Consider the following 21,078-nt stretch of genomic DNA (forward strand, 5'->3'; position numbering starts at 1 on the left):
ATCTCCCCATGTAAAATACCCTGAAATAAGAATGTGCTGTGCGGGAGATTTGTTTTTGCTATGAAGGTTTTAGGGAAACAATTTATAGACCTTTCATCAAAACGCGCAGCTGGTGTACGCTCATTTCAAGGTACAGAAAAGATAGATAGACACCATGTTCTTTTGGAATCCTTGACTCCACCACTGTTTTATTCGAGCTCTGTCAGACTTGTGGGAGACTCCTGTCAGGAGCATGAGCCAGTGTCAGTTTGATTTCCCTGAGTTATCCTGCTTTGTCAGCTTTAACAAAAACTGTGTGGATGATGATGACTGAGTCAGAATTGTATCAACATGCACTCTGAAGCTTGTGTTGTCTATGGAGATGGATTGCAGAGGTGTAATTGCCCGCCCATCTGTGTAAAAGGCCATCTCCTTGCTTGTGGAGTGGAGTACCAACTCATTTTGTGGCAGAAGTGACGCACTAAAAAAAAAAAAAAAATCAAGATTCTTCCCTTTTTTAGCGGTTGCCACAGAGATCAGAACCGTGCAGAGCATGAAGTGATGAAGAAAAAATAGTTTGCAGCTGTCCCTGATGACGAATTTATTTAAATGGTTATATCCACCTACCTTTTGGGAGTCTGCTGCCCCCACACACTTTTTACTTTCCATTCGGTTTCATCAGATCACCAGCCAATGAAATTAAGATTTGTTAGATTTGATAGCATGTTCCATCATCAAACAACCTCTCTCTCTCACACACACACACACAGTCAGTCTCATTTACTCTTTTCTGCACTGTGTATTTGCCATCTTTTGACACACTCGCTGACCATCGACACCAGGGAGGTGGCTGTTATCACCCTCTGAAGTGGCATCTGTGTCACTGTGTTTTTTCCTTTTCTCCCCAGATGCCCAGTGAGTTAGATGTCCTCTGCTCTGAGTAGTCGGGATGTATAATACATGTCAGTAGATAACATGAGCATTGCTCAGTCCCCAGGAATGTTCTTGTAGTTAGGGTGAGCTGTCACTGGGCTGGAATTCAGTGACTGTTGTTAGCTGGTGCCTATGTCTGGCTGTCAGCTATGCCATGCTGCTCAGTGGAGCGTGCCGAGACTGATAATACGGCCATTGACCGGGGTAACACCCTCACCACCGCCCTGAATTCAGGAAGCCTTTTCCACCCAGATGTGGCTTACCAGCTGTTTTAAAATGTGGGGGGGTTAACATGACATCATATTGGATGCTTATATTGTTATATAGTTTTATAGTTATATAGTTTTTATTTTATTTACTTTTCTCTCTGCAAAACTCTTTTGAACATTTTTAGAATCTGTATAAGGATGAATCACAAACTTCAGTAGCGTTTCCCACTGTGTCCGACCTTTTCTCTGCGCAGCTGTTTCTGCCTGCTCTTGTCCTTGCTCTCCCCGTCTTGCCCTTCCCACCTGTCTGTTTGTTGTCCTGCCGCTCGGAAGGCCTATTGTGTGATATACATTTTAATCATCTCATCATGCACACGGAGGGCTGCTGGTGAGTGTTAGATAGATGGAAGTTTATTAAAGGAGCGCTCATCACGACCCCCTCCCCCCCCTCTCTGAAAATGGCCTTATTGATTTTCTTCACAGGGGGAATAACAGCCTGAGGGCGCTGACTCTGTTTGAGGTCTGTGTTGTTGATCATTTGCACAGACTGCTTTAGCTGTCAGAGTAAAGTGGGCGAATCTGCATCAGATGGTAGTTTTGTCAGCTTTGATTCAATGCTTTTGTCCTCAAAGTAGCATTGCTTTGCTGAAATTCACCCCAATCTTCAAATATAGACCTTTACTGTCTGACAAGGGGAAGTTCCAAAGCTCCAAATGTGTATTTGTAGTTCCTTTTAACAGAGTTGAGATCAAACAAACAGAAAAATGTTCTTTTTTTGTGGTTTTCATAAGTTTTTTTTTTTATTTTTTATGTTTGTTATTTATTAAACTAAATACTCTGGTTTTTGGTCATTAGACCTAACGTTCAGTAGATTATTAGGTGCTTGGCAGAAGGGTTTTTTACTTATTGATAAGTTAGTAAGTTCAACCGTGTTCAAATAAAAGTGGTAATCGTTCAGTTAAATATTATAGTTACAGACCAAACAAGTGAAGAAAAATTGCTTTTATCTGCAGGAGCCCCATTCGTCTGATCTGAACTGTGAGGAACCGTTCATTAGAAAGTATTTCATGAGTTAAAATGGCTACATTGGTCTTTTAATAAATTAGTCTGTTGAAGATGTGTTGGTGAGGGAATCTTCCAGGCTGCAGTTTCCTTGTGCTTGAACACGATAGAATGACGGTTGCTGCTGACATGGTGCTGCTAACCACAGTTCATTCGCAGACGCAGTTTAACACCATTGTTGGCCTGACAAAAGTGACGCCCTCAGTTTTGATTTGACATACATTTTGTGGTCCTCACGCCTGTGTGAAGTGCAGATATTTAGCTTAGTCTACTTTTTTTTTGAGGTTGTAAAATAATGGCATCATTACTATAATGATTGGGTTGATTTTCGTACATGCACAGAAAGGACACACACTGACTTCCAGTGTTTGTCTGTATTTGATCTTGGTTTTACGGAGGAGAAAAAAAAGGTGACAGCTTTTTGTGCTTTGTTTAGTTTCAGTTCAGGTGATGAGGCTTCCCATCCGTTAAAGGTGGCTGTTTTTGTATGTATGAATCCCACTTTTATTTGGAAGTATCTACAGTCGCACTTCAGTTTTTACTGCTGTGTTCACGCTTGGTCTTAGTCGCTGTCTTTGGAGAGTTGGCACTTGGTAACTGGTTGGGCAATATCTTGGGGAAGTCTGGAGAAACTGATGCAGTCGTACGTGTTCTTACATGCAGCCTCTCCAGAAAACTTTAGCCAACAACTCTTTCTTATCTGCAGCTGCGGGTAGAAGGATGAACGGTGTTGGTAAGCTTTTATAGGTCCATAACTTACTGTCCAGTGAGATGATTTTCCCTTCACTCCTTCACAACAGAGGAGCTATTACACCAAGTCACTGTGGAAGGCCTACGATAGGCTTTGATGAAATGAGAACATATAGAGCAGGAACATAATAGGATGAACGCATAAAAAGAACGAGATGTCCCAAATGCAACTGGTTTCCCTACTGCTTTATTTGAATAGTCATATTTAGCAGTCATTGTTTTTCTCCTTTGGCCTTGTAATGCTGCGGTTGGCCTGGTAGCCTGCCGAGCTTCTGCAATTGTAGGTGAGAAACTGTCTCAGTTAGAAATGTCTGTCTGTCTGAGGTTTTTGACTCCGTGAGTGTACAGAGTTGGGAACGGAGCGATCCTCAAATTAAGAGTTCATAATTACTTTGTGCCTATCACCTGGTTATTTGGGGATCTTGTTAAAAGTTGGTGGCAAGAGCCTACTTAGAAAAGATTCCAGAAGTTTAAGCCAAGCGGTGACTTCACTTTGCTTCTAAATACAGCCAGCTCCTTATCTTAGCTGAGAGTACACTGACTCCAGAGCATCCTGTGTCGACAGCAGACACCCCTGCAGTGCCTGTGCGTGTTTGCAGCGGCAGGGAGAAAATTGCTCATAAACGCAGTGAAAAGGGCCGCCTCCAACTGCCAGCCTTGATGTACAATGTACGTGTGCACAAGAAGAAGATTTAAAAAAAATAATAAAAAATTAAAAAAAAATTGAGCCAGTTAAGTTTTGTGTAAAAATAATGTTTTGATGCATTTAGACTCAAAAACCCAAACCTGCGTTTCACTTTAAAGTAACGCATCTTTTTTTTTTTTCCCGTACATTTATGTTTTTATTGAGGAAGCTTCATTGGAAAATAACAGCTAATGTCACGTTAATGTATGACAGAGTTCTTTCTCTACACCGACCTGTCAATCGCAATGATCTCCGTCACCCATCGACCTTCAGGCGAATCTGATTCAGGATGAATCTTTAAGTGACCCGACGACCTGCACTCTTTACACTGCTATTAGTCTTTTTTGATTGTCTTAAAAGAAAAGCAAAGGGCTGGGTTTTTTTTTCCTTCCCCTCGCTGCAGCCTCCATGTTGCCATGTCATGTTCTCTGAAGGTAAACGAGATAAACATTTGTCCTAATAAGTTTTAGAATGTACTAATGTTGTTGTAAGTCTTTTTTTTTTTTCCCAGTTTTTTTTTTTTAATCTGGCTATTGTCTCTTCAGAATAAAACTCAAGATTTACTGTCTTGTTCATGATTTGAGAGTACAAAAGCAATTTGTGTGCTAGGTCAACTGTGCAGACCCGTCCAGCATAAGACAAAGCATTGTGCTAAACACATCAGACAGTGAGCCCTTTGTTGTGTTTTTGTGGGCATGTTCACCTCAGCTGGGCAGTGTAAACGTATCTGACTACGGACTCTCCGGCACACTCCTGGAAACCTCAAATAATGACTTCTGACACTGTAAGCATGAAGGAAATCAACTGACTGATTTCAGACCTGTCGTCTCCTGGAAATTATCAGCACTCCAACTACCAGGCGGCAGTATTACTGACAGTCATACATCGGCTTCAGTGCAGAACAGAGAAAACACATTTTTGTGAACACTTAAACTGCCATTTGTCTGAAATATTGATCTCCCTTTTTTTTTTCCCTTCATACTTCAACCTTTATGTGTCATGTTTATGCCTCGTCTTTCGACTTAAAGTTTTCAGTTGAATCAGTTGGAGCGTGTGTGTTGCTTTGTCGCTCCTCCTCAGGTGAGTCGATGCGGCTGGCCTCCGGAGAGTTTGCAGAAGATCCCTGCTCCTCTGTGAAGAGGGGCAACATGGTTCGAGCTGCCCGGGCCCTCCTTTCGGCTGTCACACATCTGCTGGTGCTGGCAGACATGTCTGATGTCTACAAACTTCTTCTGCAGCTTAAACTGGTGAGCTGATTAAATTCCTCTTCGCATTATTGATTCTTAGAAACAAGCTTAATTATAAGGAAATTGAATTATTACCTTGAGCAAAAAAAACAGGACGTTGTTCTCTGGTGCAAATGTGCAATTTATTTGCAAAGGACGTTTTGAAAATCATGTAACCAAATAACAAATCAACTACCTCTTTAGCAAGTCCCTCGTAGGAGAGAAATTAGATCAGTTTATTGGAGGACCAGATGGTCTCGGCGTTCTGCTTTGCAGCCTCCGTGAGCTCGGAGTAGAGCCCGTGAAGCGACGCTACACCTGATGGAGTTAAATCTGTAGTGGCCCTTGAAGAGAGCAGAACAAGGACTATTGTTTTTGGCTGCAGTCCAAGAGGGTAGCATACTGTTTCCTGTTAGCGGGATGCATCAGAGAGGCAGCTGAGTACAGAAGAACTGCTACAGCATCACCCTGAAGACCAGCTAAACTTTCACAATAAAATACTATAGTGACACAACACAAAGTCAGTGAATAAGAGTCTGTGGCCCGCCCAAATAAAACCTGTGGGGAGATCCTGTGGTAATGTATGTTGTGGCCTTGTTAGTTGGTTGTGGAAACGACTGCAGTATGAATAATGAACGTTCTAACCTAAGGGGTGCAGATTTTTGGAATTCCTCTGTGTCTTTGTGCCAGAGCTGCAGGCTAACTTTTTCTGCTACAAGCACAGGTGCTAATAACTGGAAATGTTATGCGTCTTGCTGATAACTGATCTGGTTATAAACAGACAATTTACAGAGGTCGTAAAACCTTCTTATAGTTTAAAAGAAAAAAAAACCCTCTTTTAATATCAGCCCTGTCCTTTTTAACTGAAACAATTGTCTGTTAACCACCCTGCTGACTCAAGTTAATTGGTTGTTTTTTTTTTTCTTTTTTTGTTCCGAACGATTAAATGCGACCTATGTATGCTGTAAATGATGGCTCTTCCTTTCCATGGTGGTGGGATGCACCGACTTTTAATGTCCTCTCAGTTCCTTCTGTTGAGCTTATTGAAATGCAGCTGCAGTTCCATCAAACGCATTGCTTTCATATCATTGCAATATCTTTATCCTGTAGGTCTCTACTTTTCTCAAACCGCGATCACCTGCTGATCCAACATCAGAAATTCTGGGAGTTGTCTGGATGATCTTTTCCTTTTGAAAAATTAATTTAGAAATCGAAGAGAGCAGCAGTAAGCTGCTTACTGCGGGTAGATCACAACCGGCGCTGCTTTGGAATGATCTGAATTTGCTTGTGTGTGTGTTGAATATCTGTATGTCAAGTTTTTACTTGAGTCTTTCCCTTTACTCGCGTCTCTTGCTCAGGTGGAGGACAGCCTGGTCAAAGTGCGCAATGCGGGCACTGAACAGGATCTGGGGATCCAGTATAAGGCCTTGAAACCAGAGGTGGATAAGCTCAACATCATGGCTGCCAAGAGACAGCAGGTAATATCTGTGCACAAAAGGGAGTTGAGTGAGGTTTCTAGGTAAATTGATTTTTATCGACGTTGTTATTAGATCTACAACCCTCATAACAAATTGTAATTAAAACAGTGTGGTAGAATAAACAAGAACAGCCCCATGTGCTTCAGCTCGGCACTCATTCACCAAGCATGAATAACCTTTTTATTACTGGTTCCAGTACAGCAGGCTTGGAGAAAGCGCTATAAACACTTAACTGTTCCACCATAACAATGGAGGTGCCATTTCTAAAAGTTCTCAATGAAATGTGTTTAGAGTTAACAGTGAAGTGCCAGAGAAGGATTTTTTATTTTTTGCCTCTTTTATCGTATTCAGTTTAAATCGGTCATTCAGTTTTTAACGTTTAGCTGTACTGAATTCAGCATTTTTCATCCTTTTTTAACGGCCTTGTTTGATTTAATTCAGAACCACTTCATATCACTCCGCTCGGCTGTTGCATAATGTATGCATGTAGGTTCCCGTCCTGAGATGTTCAGAAGGGATTTTAATCTGATGAGGTGCAAGAAATGATGAGTCGATGGTGACAATTTATTGGAATTTATTACCTTTTTTCCCACATCTGCCCATAATCCTGTTTGTTATACATTAAAAACATTTTGTACATTTGTCAGATTGATTGAATGTGTAGGAATGTCTGCATTGAAAACAACACATTAAATTGCAAAGGCACTTTATAACGGTCTGTGTTTTGTTACCACGGGAACAGAAATAAATCTGGGTCATCCATAGCATCTTTCCGTCTTCATGTGGGAATGACGGGCACATTTTGAATCCAAAGTACACAACCTCTTTTTAGTATTCCATCTCTCTGTTTAATACGTTCTCCCCTCCTTGTCACTTTATCCTGTCAGGAGCTGAAGGACGTCCATCATAAGGACCAAATGGCTGCTGCGCGCGGGGTGCTGCAAAGGAACATCCCCATGCTGTACACAGCGTCCCGCGCCTGCCTGCAGCATCCTGATGTGGCCGCCTACAAGGCTAACCGTGACCTGATCTACAAGCAGCTGCAGCATGCGGTCTCTGGAATCTCCAACGCCGCCCAGGCCACGTCCTCTGAAGATCCAGCACTCAGTCAGCCAGCGGGAGGTGGAGAGCTCGCCTATGCCCTCAACAATTTTGATGTAAGTCAAATGAATGATTTACAAGTAACGGCCTATTTGCTTCTTTTTTGTTTTTGTTTTTCTTCTTCTTGTGCATCCAACTTAGTATCCGTCTAATGTGATGTCATGTTTTTCTTTCCAAAGTCTCCTCTGAAGGTACTTTGAAACTATTATGATTGGGGGGGGGGGGGGGGGGGGGGGGGATTTTTAAATCATAGAACTAATGTAGTTGACTCATAAAGTGACCAAAAAAGCCTCGAGGGGCATGAACTCGAGGTGAAAATTGGGACAAGACATGTGGGACATGGCTCTGGGGTACGTTGAGGATGCTCTTGAGTCACTGCTATTTCATCCATTAATTTGCTTGGTTCAAACAACCTCAGTACTGCAACATGTTTCTTTTCTTTTTATAGTCCCAGTTTTTCAGCCCTCTTATTTGTTCATTGGGTTCACTGAATTTAAATAAATTATTTGATGAAAGATGAATATAGACAAATTCAGTCAAAAATGTATGGGGGGGGGGGCTAAGAAGGTGTGAAACATGTGACATGCACCACTCATAATGTTGACATGAAATTAAATGTCACAATCAACAATGGATGGTTTAGACATGGAGCCAATCATCCTAATGCTGCCTGGGGCGATAAAAGCGAACATGATTAGATGATTTTCTTTCCTCCTTAGCTGTCATTAACATCTGTGAGACACGAACTGCAGCTTTATTATTTTGTTCGTGTTCAGACTCGAGAGAGACAGCGGGTCCATTGTGACAAATTGAACTCGATGGCAACACAGGTCTGCATTGTGTTCTTGTGCTAAATGCATTTCTCCGTTTAATCAATTAACGAATCGTATTTTGTAACGCGTGCCGTTTCTATTTCGCCACCACTTACGAACAGATGGTTTACCCCGTTTGTTTAGCTGGTCGAACCAATTCTGTTTCACTTTAAAGAAGGGTCAGCATTTAGCCTCTGTGTTTAACACTGTTTAAAAGTGCTACTTTATTCTTAACATTTTCCCTTGAAAATAAAACCAATTCTGGTGCATTTGTGTAATGCAGTAAAGATGAACACATGAAAGCATTGCATTAAAGTTTTTAAGCAGCACCAGTGCAGTGCTGGTGGAAAAGGTTCGAGCCCTGCGTTTTACGTCAGAATTTCTTTTTTTTTTTTTTTCCTCCGTGTTGTCGTAAATGGTATCGACTACAATTCCTGTGTATCTGCATCAAGCTTTAACTTCTACAGTTGTGACAACCGTAGCTACATGTACTGAATTTGTGTGACCTTGTGTATCACATAGCAACCTTTTGGGGATGCAATTTTCCCCCACAGACTTGGTTTGACTGATTTTACTGCATCGTTTGTTGACCACTTCTACCAAGTGTTGGGGAGCACAGTCGTAACAGGGTGCTGACCTTACTCACTCAAGAGAAAAGGGACATGAACACAGTTGGTTGTGGGACAGGCTGCTGTTCTTAAAAGGGAAGCACTCAAAGGGAACATGAGACTTTCTTCCTCTTAAATGGTTGAGCACACTGACAGCAGACGCCCAGAGAATAACTTATTACTTTTTGCTTTTATTCATGTGTATTGTTGCCTTATCAACAATGATGGCATAAAACACTTTAATCCTAAAACTATAAAAGTCATCAGCGTGCAAAGTGAGAGACTTTAAAAAAACATAATTACCCAGGAAGGCTCCCTGATTTAAGATATAGGGAGTGAAATGCTTCTAAGGCAAATCCCAAAGAATTAAGTGAGGAATAATGGAGAACTAACACAATATGGGTGATTACCCCAACACTTTACAAGTAGAATTGGGGGGGGGGGTGGCGGCTATCTGTCTCTGCAAACTTGGGTTTGCTGAAGCAATTCTTTACCCCTCTGTGCCATCCTTTGTTTACACCGTAACCTTCAGCATTGGTAATCGAGTTGATTGTGTCACCATCAGTCACACATTTTCTTAGTTGGACAGCTCTGAAAAGCAGACCCTTTTGCCAAGTTCAAGTTGACTTTGTTAAGACCTTCACACCCCCCCGCACATGTGTATTAGGATGTTTATGTAAAAAGGTATAGAAGACACCCAAAAAAATGCATGCAGGGCAAGTTGTCAGGAGTAATCTGTCGCTAGGCAACAGTGTTGCCAAGCACTAAATCAATAATGTTGGTATGCGCTGCCTATCTAACACTACTGCCCAGATAATTTGTCACATTTTATATTCATGTTGTTACATGTTGGTAAAACTTTGTTTGTGTAAATGAAGAATATGACACTCGTTGGGCAAGGCTCATGCAGCCGGGGCCTGTCTGTCGTCTGCAGCAAGCTTAAAATACAACTGAACCCTCAAACGTGGAGCCCTCTCACTGAATTTGAACAATCGTCAGGAGGAAAAAAGAGCAGCGTCTTTGTCACCAACGTACGTGTTCTGTCGTCGCCGTGCTGCCAAAGAACGCGCCTGATCCAAACATCGAAAATCAAAGCCAAAACATAGAAGCGCATTTCGAGCAGACTCTGGGTTTGGCAGGGAAAAGTTGTCTGGTTTTTTTTGTGCGTGTTCCCAATTATACAGGTGACGGTCTGAAAATGATGCAGAACAAAGAGAATTTCAGCTGTGATATTGTGCGTCCCAGTAAAGTCTGCCTATGATTTCAGATTGCTGTAGATTAGATGATTAGAAGACTGCAGATATTTCTGTTGTATGGAGCATCTTGTAATCCTTTACCCCCCCCGGTTATAGTAAAGTTGCATTGAGTTGTTCTGTTTTCGCTAAGGCCAACATGTAGATATTTATGAAAAATTTACTCCAACTTTTGAGGACAGAAAATGTAGTGCTGTTGGCAATAAAGTATTTCTGCCTCTGCTTTTCAGTTTAGTGTTACCAGTGAGTATATAAAAACAGGCTGTTGAAGCCTCCAGCAGATTTTAGGATAATAAGCAGGCTAATGGCTGCCACCACCTTCTAGGCAAAGAAACTGTGAACATTTAGTTGTTATCAGTCAATTTAGTTTTCTCTTGTATTCCAAACTGATCTGATGACTGGCCCGTGGGACCTTTAAATGTACATTGAACTATTATGATGTATGAAACCTAAAAAGTGAAATGAGTCCCTTCCAGTATACCACCTCTGATTCACACTTTTAAGTGCTTTGCAAAATTAGCAAATGAGTCAAACCCCACTGCTCTCTCTCTCTCCCTCCCTCCCCGTTTCCTCTGCCATGTCTTTCTTGTGTGCCTGTTGCCATGGTGATATGACACGCAAGCAGAGGAGGTCAGATGAGACGGAGTAGAGGGGGCTGGAGGTGGTCATAACGGAGGGCGGGCTGCCTGATAAGCCGCATCTTTTAACAGTTGAATTTTAGAATGCTGTGTTGTTTATCTGCTCCTTGGTAGATGTGCAAAATTCATTTGTCATCTGGGAAGTCGGCCTTCTTTCTTTAGCTGCTACGGCTTTTATCATGTTTACACGTTCGCACTCTGCAGTGCTTCACCGGCATGACAACTAGTTGCCTCTCAGCAGGCTCGCCCAAGTGTTGAGATGTTTAAGTACTCTGTCTAGTCCTGAAGATATTATTACTACTAGACTAATGGTGATGGGTGGATTCATCGCTTTTTACCTAATGAAACTCCAACATGTAAAAACTTCTGGTGGCTTCAGTGTGTTGACACATTTCCTGTCAGCTGGTGTTGTTTCAGGACTTCTGTGTCCCTCATACTAACGGATCACTGCAAGTGATGACATTATTTTAGCTCGTCTTGCTTTTTTTTTCTTCTATTATTTCAATGTCAGAGGATTAGGATGGCTGTTCCCAAAGGTTTGGCTGAAATTTCTTGGTCATTTAAATCACGCCACCTGGACCATCTTCATACTGGCTACATGGCTTCAGCATTATTTGTCAAGGCTTTTCTCGGTAGTTCAAAGAAGCATAACCTGTGCACTTATCTCAGGTCTTTGGACAAGAACCTTCTGGATGTATTTTAGGTTTAACATGTGAGGTGACTATCTTCTTATTTGTCCCTTTAGGACAATTTGCTTGAGAATATCACTTTACTTTGTAAAATGCATTTTCACTTGATATATCCCCTTTTTTTTTCTTTTTATGAGGGGGGAGCACAAGTCTGTAAGCTGCAGCATGAAGCGGTGATATTACACTGCATCCTACTGGTTGTTTTTTGAGCAAATTTTATTTAGGACATGCTTTTTGCTGTTTTTTTAAAAAAAAAAAAATAAAAAAATTTGGACTACTTTCCAGACGTCAGCCCTTCACACTGGGGCTGAAAGTGAGTTGCCACCTGTCTCGCAAATTGGTGAAATCTGTTTGGGTTTTTTTTAATCAATCTTTTTGAGATGTTGCTGTCCGGTTTCGCACACCCCCGACGCCACAGTGAGACTGTGCCCACTCTTGCAGAAAATTAGCATGTGCATTCAGATGCTGTGTTCTCATCAATGCCGGTCAGAGCCAGACTGGATTAATACCCTCAGCTACTGCAGTCATTTGATGCCGGACTGAATGCCAAATAAACTCTTTCTCATTGGACTCAGAAGGCACAAATTAGGGGTTTTTTGACCAATGTTTTCTTGCAATTAACATGTTTTTCATCCTTTTTAAATACTTTTTTTTTGTGTGTGTTTATTTACTCGTTATTTGTTAAGCTATAAATGAGTTCACAGTGATTCGGATTTTGAATGGCTTAACAAGAAAATAAAGATTACAAGTACCACTACAACTATTGAGAGCTTAGCAAACTTCCCCTGCAGTTTATTTTCATCCCCTTTCTGGCCAGTTTTTCTCTATTTGGGCTCAATGAGGAACCTGTCATGGTGACTTTTCTTTTTAAAAACTCCTAATTTAATGTCCCTTCTCATCTTTTTCCTTCCAGAAACAAATAATTGTGGATCCCCTGGCGTTCAGTGAGGAGCGCTTTCGTCCTTCCCTGGAGGAGCGCCTCGAAAGCATCATCAGCGGTGCCGCCCTCATGGCCGACTCTTCCTGCACACGCGATGACCGCAGGGAGCGCATCGTGGCCGAGTGCAATTCCGTGCGCCAGGCTCTTCAGGACCTTCTCTCCGAGTATATGGGCAATGTAAGTGTCTTCATTTAAAACTTCCCATACCTCCATCTTCTGCTCTGTTGGCAGGAAGTTTTGCAAAGTCGACACCACAACTAGAGTTTGAGCTTACCCACCTTTTTGTTAGCTCTTTAGGGGTCCGAGTGAATCCCAGCCTTTCTTCCCAAAGCACAGTAGAAAAAACAGATTAGATTTTGGTTGTCTTACTTCGCTGTTAAGAGCATTATGTTCCAAGTAAAGATTCTATGAAAAGCCGTGACACTTTTCTCAGGTGATCCACAACATTTAGGAATAAGCTGCAGTTCTTCCAATAAAATCTTGAGATAGGTGGGAGACTTAAGAGTACCTCTCTATTTTCCTCTGTGACAATCTGCCTTATAAAAACTGGTGCAAATGCTTTCATTTAGTAGGATTTTAAGATGATTCCCTGCTGCTTTTTCTGAGACTGTTTGGGTTGCTGTGGCAGATGTACGCGGTTAGTTGACACTCAGTTGGATACTCTCATTCTTCTAGATTTGTCATTGTTGCTCAGTGTTTCCAGCTTCTGTCTGGTGTCGTCTTCACTTTAATTGATGTCACAGAATTTGAGTTTACCCAACCAGATATGCATCTAAATTCAACCTCAACACAGCGGCACGGTGGAGATGAAAATGGTAAAAGCAGGTTGGCGTGTTCCTGCATTTGCCATTGAGTGGTTGTGCAAAGGGAAAAAAAGCAAGCTGTGTCCATTTTCGATATCTCTGCCACGGCACAAACTTTGACAATAAGTGGCAACCTTGTTAGTCGTGCCCTTGGTGCTGTAGAGTACCGTCAGCTGGATTTGGTCCAGGGTGTTTAGAAAAGCCACACAGCCTAAATGTACTGACTAAGTTCAGTGCTGTGAGGGACGTCATGCTCTCCAGTTGAGAGGATACGTAGTCACACATTTAGACAGAGGAGATACAAACTGAATGTCACGATGTGAACCTTACAATCTTTTCTATAAAGGACTGTGTGAATAGTAAAATACTCCGAGCCACTTTGTTGTCCTCTGTTATTTAGTAATTGGCAGCTGCTGGCAGTGCAGAAATGCCATCAGAACTGTGACACTGTGCATGCTCTTGCTCACCCTGAACACTTCTGAATCTGAGCTTTAGGTGTTAGGGTATCTCCCCCATGAGAAGAGGAATGTGAAAACACCATTTTTGCACAGACATAAGGCCAGTAGGAGTTCAGTTTGCCACTCAGACTTATTTGATACCTGTGGTCATTATGCAGCTCAGTTCGCCCTTTTAATTTGAGATGTGTTAAAGAGTGAATGGTTTAATTTGCTTATAATGGATTCGTTGAGGTGGAATGTGGCATTAAGTGCAGATTTCATCCCTTCACACAGCTGCTGCCAGTGAGCATGTTTATCTTGACAATGCAACTACTGTAAACTGGTTAATTAATTTCTTTTAGGGTCCAATGTAATATTTTGAGTCTATAGATCCAGGTGTGAACACAGGCATTTTGGACTGTGGTCCTTTGCATGGCTGCTGAAATTGGATCATTTGTGCAGAATACAACTGAGCCCTAAGACTGTCTGTCATGCTTCACGCCTGTGAATTCTGTTAAGTAGCTTTTGAAGGATTATGTAAAAGTACAGGACCAAAAGCATAACTTTGCCTCCAGACATGGCTACATATCAAGTTACTATAGAAAGGCCCAACAAAATTTTCACAAGTTTCTCAATTTGACCAGCAACAAGTTTGACTCCAGCTGATTGCAAACCCAAAAAGGGATTTTGTAGACCGTTTTGCCGTTCTGTTGTAAAAGTTGCAGACAAGAAGAAGTAGAAATGATCACTCTTGCAAAGTTTCCCACATGAGCACTGGAGACTTTCAGAGGAAAGTGCAGATGGTTTGCTCTGTACTGTTTTTATTATTTTTTTTTCCAGTAGTTGCTGTTCACACAAGCACTTCGCAGCGGGAGGCTTTCTGCTGCAGAAGCGCTCTCATGGCTGGAGGTGTGAGGGAGGGCTCGCAGGAGAAAGAAGTTTAGAGTGCACAGAAGGCAGCACGTGATGCAGAAATGACACTTTGAAGAGTTCTGCGTTTTCTTTACAACATGTTGAGAATAAGTCCTGAGGCCGAAGTATCTGTACGTTACTGCGGGAGTGGAAAGCAGCATACGGGTCAACGGAAAAGAGAATCGCTTATCATCTCTCACACTCGCACAGCAGCAGTAAATGCTCTGTGATACTATACCATGTGTCCCTACAGCATCTCGCCCACTGATGTTTCGGAGATTTTACTTGAACACTTGGTGGAAAATATCTGCTTGTTGCAGACATTTTGCTTTCTCACGTGCCACCATTCATCAACTTTTGCATATTTTATATTTTCAGTTATCGTTATTAGATCAGGAGCAGTAGAATTCCATTACTTTCCTATTTCACTCACATTCACTTCCTTGTCAGCTCACACATGATAGTTATGTAATGTGCTGATATGAAGTCCTCCTCTGTGCTTAAAACAGACTGGGATGTGGTTGATTATTTTCCCTTTTTATATTTCAAGAAATCGCTGCCAGGTCGAGCGATCTTTACTACGCCCCGTTGCAGTTATTATTCTTGGTGTGTACTTCAGTTCCCATAAAGCGATCTCTCGAGCCTTATCATGTCTGAGATCAGGCATTACCGTGTAGGTTTTTTGTCCTGGCCCACTCAGAACCCAGCCGGTTTATTTTAAGCTTCAGGCCAGTCATGCGAAAAACTCGGGTTTACTTCAAAACAAGTTTTCCACTTCACTGGTCACCTGCGTGGCACTCATGCCTCCTGTATTATTTCAGAACTTCCATTTCCAGAACAACACATCTCATCAGCGCCGTGATGAGTGGACATGACAAAAATATAACTACTCCTTTGGCCAGATGAAGAAAACGGATGAGAAGCATTATGTCATTGTCTGTCCTGCTCATTTAATGAGCTGATGTAGCCTCTGAGAGCTGTGACACATGACGTGTAGTTAGCGTAGTGAAAGAGGTGGAATCTCGACCTGCTACCTTATGTGAAGGGTAACCGGACTGTGTCTGTTGTTAATGTTGACAAACCTCACTTGCTCTTGATGATGTTGTGCGTGCTGATATTCTTGGGCAGAGTAGGAGAAGTACAGTGACACGTATGTTTCATGCCATTAAGGAAAAGTTAATTTTACACCCCGTAGCCATGTCTAACCCTTGTACTATTGGGGAATATGTTACATTTGGTTGCTTGATGGGGGAAAAAAAAGGTCTTTTATCTGCCTTTGTCCATTCAGAAACATTCAGAAGCGCTCTATAGTGGTGTCTGGGTCGAGTGTGCAAGAAGCAGGGCGATGATGCGAAATTTATGCTGTAGAAATGGCATCATTTTATACGTTCCTACCCATCTGCAGGGAATGTTTACGCTTGAAATATCAATATCTATATAGTAAAATGTACGGCAGCTTAAAAATATTCAAAAAGATGGCGGGCAGGACTCAAATCATGAAATTTGCAGTCTTGCTGTATGTACTTGAATCCTGGTAAAACACTTCAGTAGTTAATTAGTCTGTGTAGAAGTTCAAGAAGGCGCACCGCAGTGGGTACAAACTGAAACAGATTTTTAAAAGAAAGAGCTTCTGAAAAAGAAATGCATTCAATAGCACTACACAGTGTGGTGTGTGCTGATTTAAAATAACCGGTAGGATGGCCACTGAGCTCTGTTTCAGTTTGATGCAACGTGGGACCTTCTCCCATTTGGTTTCAGAACCAAGGTGGCATGGTTTCTATTCCATAGAACTGTTTGACCCTCGCAGGCTTTAGTTATTCATGTGTGCTTTTGGGTTCTTCTTTTGAACGTTTCAGCCTTTCCATTCCACGTTCCACAGTTGGTAAACTCTGTGTCGTGTGTGCGTTAGTACAAACATAGTAGTTGCTGAAGCAGAAGTGGGACATGAGAGTTCCTGTAAAGATCTTTTATATTGGCCCCTGGTACACGACACAAACTAAAAACGAAACGAGGGACAGTGCGCAGCATCGCCCGATGAACGGTGTACACATGTTTGACCATTTTCATGAGATCAGTGAGAACCTCAAAGCGTGCTGATTAGTAAAGCTTTCACCCACACTCTAGTTTTATTCTGAATAGGAATGCTGACTTAGTAATTTTGCATGGTGGCCTACATGGTAATGTATACAACATATGCTTTTGTTGAACTACTGGGATAAGGCCAATAGTCCCCCCCCCCCCCCCCCCCCCCACTTTTGTTCCTGGAGTGGAAATTGTACAATGTTGATGATGATCATTTAACAAGACTGGAGCTTGTCTACTCAGCTAGTGAAGTGGAAAGGTAAGTGGGGGGGGTAATGTTGCCACAGCACTGCCACAGCACTGCCGCACAGTATAACCTCAATTATTCTATATTGTCATGACAGTTTGGCATGGCACGTGTTCAGTGTAACACTTTCTGCCACTTTTTATTAATAATGCATCCCTTGTTCCTCGCATCTGTCAGGGCTTTGTCTCGCATCACAGAGTGATGCTCGGTTGCTGTGACATCTACAGCTACTGACGTTTAAATTTCTCCAGCTTCAAACGATACACGATCATTTTCACCTGCCTGAAAAGGACATACCTGGCAGGTGCTGTGGGGCCCCGGGTCTCCTCACGTTCCTTTTTTCCTGTGTGGCTCAATGCGATCTTACCGCTTGGCACTCCTTAACATTTCTTGGGCACTTTGACTTGTTTGACTTCTTGCTGGATCCCATTTTCTCCTTTGCCATCTCTGTCTTCCTGTTTTTCCCTTTCTCTGTTGATAGCTCACTCTTCTCCTGACTCTCACTTTCTTTTTGCCTTGGGCACCTAATGTGAGTAGCTGAATTTTCTTGGCTCTATGCAGTTGTCTTTGTGCCTGCACTGTAGCATCTCATTATAAATACATTCTCAAAGGCTTTATATAACCAGGAGCCGAAATGTGTATTTTAATTATACAGTTTGTTGTTGCCTTTTTATCGTTATATTTTATCTCCATGATGTTCACACTTGAAGGGAATAAGAGGTCATGTGCACATCTGTCAGTGTGTTAATGAGGGCTACGGTGAGGCTCTTGTCGACAGCTCTCTGCATGCTGTCGTTTACCTGAGTCTGGTCAGAAAGTACCCCACACGCACTGTTTGTCACTTTGAAATATTGGTAAGCTGAAAAAGGGACTCCGTGCATTGTTAGGCTGCTCCGGGCTGCTCTGGGCTGCTCTCTGTGTGATCGGGGAGGCATTGTCAGACTCGAGCAAGCTTTAAACACAGAACACGTGTTCCAGCACAACCCAGTGAAGCACGAGCAGAGCCCCAGTGTGTCAGCCCACAGAAGTAGAAGACGAGGATCGAGGGATCCGTCTGCTGATGGGACTAAGATTACAATAAAGTTCAGAACGGTCTACTTCATCAAGGCACATTAAATTGTCTTCATGAAAAACAAAAACACCCCCCTCCAAAATCACACGTAGAAGAAACGTCAAAGCACGAGAGAGAGTTTGATTTATGGTCAAGCTGTGTCGGCCCCCCTGACTCAAGTCGCCATGCAACACAACAAATTGGTATTTTTCCCATTTTGATTGCAGTGCTGATAAATGCTCCAAAGTGTACGATGCTTAACGATGCTGGTTTATTTCGAAAGAGGGAACGTTAATGTGGCTCTCTGTTTGAAGTTTAGTTTTTTTCTTCTTTGGAAACGTAGAATTGTGGCACTTAATGTCGTGTATGTTTTCATTGGCGAGCACATTTTTTGTGTTAAAGTGCAGATTTATCCCTCAGCGCTGCTGATCTGAGGAGACACTGCAGGGGGTCTGCTGCTGCAGCCTTTTCTTGCCATCGGTTTGGTGTACAAGCACCCTGAGTCTGGCGCTTTGGTCTCGGACCATCTCTTGCGCTCACTCGACTTTGGGAGTCTTGGGTTGTTCTTTTTTTCTTAAATTTATTTTTGTTTCTTAATGCCATTCTGTTAATACCACAGAAAGTTTCAAAGATGTGAGAACGACCACACGACCAGTGTCAAAGCAGCACTTCAGTTTATCTATTTGTAATCTCATCTAAATGCTCTAAATGATTAATTAAAACAAATTACACACCACATAGTGTAATGGGAAAAGATTTAGTGTCCCTACGGCTTTCCATAAATTTACAGCCACCATAAAACACGGGTCTGCCAGTAACTGCTTTTCAGGCAGCGTTTCTCAGACCTGGTCCTTGATCTTTTGCGGGTGAGCTCTGGGCTTTTGATTGGCTTTGCCAGCAGTTGGATGAGCCTAATGCTGCGGCCTCACACAGGGACATTGTGATCCACCAACTGGACTCTAATGTGCCTCTTTCCACAGTTGTGCTTGTTGTTTATTAGCTCTACTCCACCCTTTTGTGTTGAATGATTTCATTGGCACTATGACAGTTTTTCTGGCAAGGCATTGTAGTATGCACACTCCCCTCAGACTGTCATTTAATTTTTGCAGGACTTTTCTCAGTTTTCCCCATGTAATTTTCCACTTGGATTGTCACCGTTTTGTCTGCCTGAAGACAGGGGAAATGAGTTAGGAGAGAAAGCGATAATAAGATGATATGCCAATATCACGATGGCTATGACCTCTTCCATTAACCTCGTCTGTTATCAACACTCTGTTTATCGGACGTGAGGAGACCAGGTCTGTAAGTTACTAAAGCAAAGTATTTACCCTGCGACACAGGATTTTTACTGGCTCAAAGCTCTGAGCCTCTTTTATCTTCACTCTTTGGCTACAAAGCCGTGCAGTCAGAATTAAGCCACCAGTCCCTGAAAATGCATCATTACTATGTCACCATATGGTGCCACAAAGCCTTCTTAAATGGTAAAAAAGGGTAAAACAGGGATTGGTTTGCTCGTTTAAAGAACAACTTTGTTTGAAGCTCAGAATTGTGTACATTCCCCCAACAAATTTGCACCATGTCAATCCTCGTTATGACATAACTGAGCTTTTTTGAAGACATATTCAGCAATATACAGTGTTCACTGTGGACAAGTCACCCCTCTGTCACAAGGCTAATGCACGTGTGTACAGTTTCACACCTGCGTTAGCACCCGCAGGCTGCAGTTGTTTCCGGTTCATTGGGCGTGCACGTCTTAGAGCCAAAGTAGAACTGAGGCACTGGAGAAAAGCCAAGCGTACAAGGGGAGATGCAGATGTTATACACAAAGCCTTTATCTGGATTTAAATTCTAAAAAAGACCTTTGAGCACCCACAAAAGTAAGCTAACTTAACTGGTGTTTGTACTCAGTTATTATGGACAGAAAACATTGCCTGTTGCTGATTTATCAGACAAGTTATGCAGTTTTACTTATCCCTGTTATAATGCACAGATATATCTGTGGGGCTAGTTCTAGTTCTATTTAACTGGCGGTTGGTGGTAATGCAGTACTATCACACTACCAAGGGATTTTTTTTCTACAGGATTTTCACTTAAAATGCACTTCCCTCATTTCCAACATACCGATTGAATGCATGTGAATACGGTAGCGATGCACAGATTGTGAAATTCTGGGCTAATACTGATGTTAAAAATAACAATTAGGCAGAAAGCCACTAGCGATTCTTTTTGACATTCATTATGCCTTTAATGCCGTGGCAACAGTAAACGAATGTCAGCTTCATGACAAAATCAATATGACACAGCCGGACACACCACTTAAAAAGCAGACGCTGCCTTTGGTTGATGTTCTCCTAATTTCCAACTGACCGATGGTCATCAAAAACCTGAATTTCACCTAATACCAACGTACGAGTCCGTATCGGTTGGGTCCTTCCAGAGTTTTGCTTTTAAGCCGTATGTTTTTATAGCTGGATGGATAACTCTGTTTTATCAGCTGTTGCTGAACACACAGTCTCTATAGTATGCAGTCTTGGCTTGAGATGCTCAGGAGGGAGCCGTAGCTGTGCAGATGGATAAAGATATGGCTGCTGTTTTCTTAAAACACCCCCGTGGAAGCCAGTCAGACACTCCCGTGCCAGAAAATCATAATGATCTCTAAATACTCATTTTCTTTCTAAAGACTAATTAGAGAGGCCTTCCATGGCCATTAGGCACCACTCACGGCTGCAGTTATTTATAGCACCCACAATTACTGTAAACATGAGTATATTGGGAAAATTGCTGATGAAAAATCGGGTGGAGGACACTTCCACGCTGTCCGAGCTCTGTAAAACTGTCCATTTTTTTGTTTGTTTGTCTTCTTCTCTGTTTCACCTCATATCAGGGCTGTATTGCTAAAAAGAAAAACGGAAACCGTTGAAACGGAGTTGGTGGTTAATTGTCTGAGATAGCCGACGCTAAAATGATCAGAACGCACATAAACGGCAGCTCAGGGCGAGGTGTTCTACTCGAATAGTCAAAACAGAAGGAGACTCTAAATGAGAGTTTTGACACTTTATAATTTGAGGAAAAAAGGCAACCGAGTTCCCTGATATCCAAACTGAAATACAGCAGCGAGTTGCAGCTCTAAACTTCGTGTTTTTTTTTTTGTTTTTTTTTTACAAAACAAAAACTTAAAGATGT

General features: G+C 42.1%; 1 protein-coding gene across 1 annotated transcript in view; it reads left to right on the forward strand.

Annotated features, from left to right (window-relative positions):
* The window catches only part of ctnna1 (catenin (cadherin-associated protein), alpha 1), a 64,991-nt gene that overhangs the window by 3,111 nt on the left and 40,802 nt on the right, over nt 1-21,078 (forward strand). Inside the window, exons 4-7 of the mRNA XM_072396020.1 lie at nt 4,699-4,865; nt 6,203-6,322; nt 7,210-7,479; nt 12,337-12,540. Coding sequence (XP_072252121.1) covers nt 4,699-4,865; nt 6,203-6,322; nt 7,210-7,479; nt 12,337-12,540 — 761 coding nt within the window. The remainder of the gene's footprint in view (nt 1-4,698; nt 4,866-6,202; nt 6,323-7,209; nt 7,480-12,336; nt 12,541-21,078) is intronic.

Source organism: Leuresthes tenuis, unplaced genomic scaffold (assembly GCF_036924035.1).
Source record: "Leuresthes tenuis unplaced genomic scaffold, fLeuTen1.0.hap1 SCAF_11, whole genome shotgun sequence".
NCBI classification, from domain to species: Eukaryota; Metazoa; Chordata; class Actinopteri; order Atheriniformes; family Atherinopsidae; genus Leuresthes; species Leuresthes tenuis.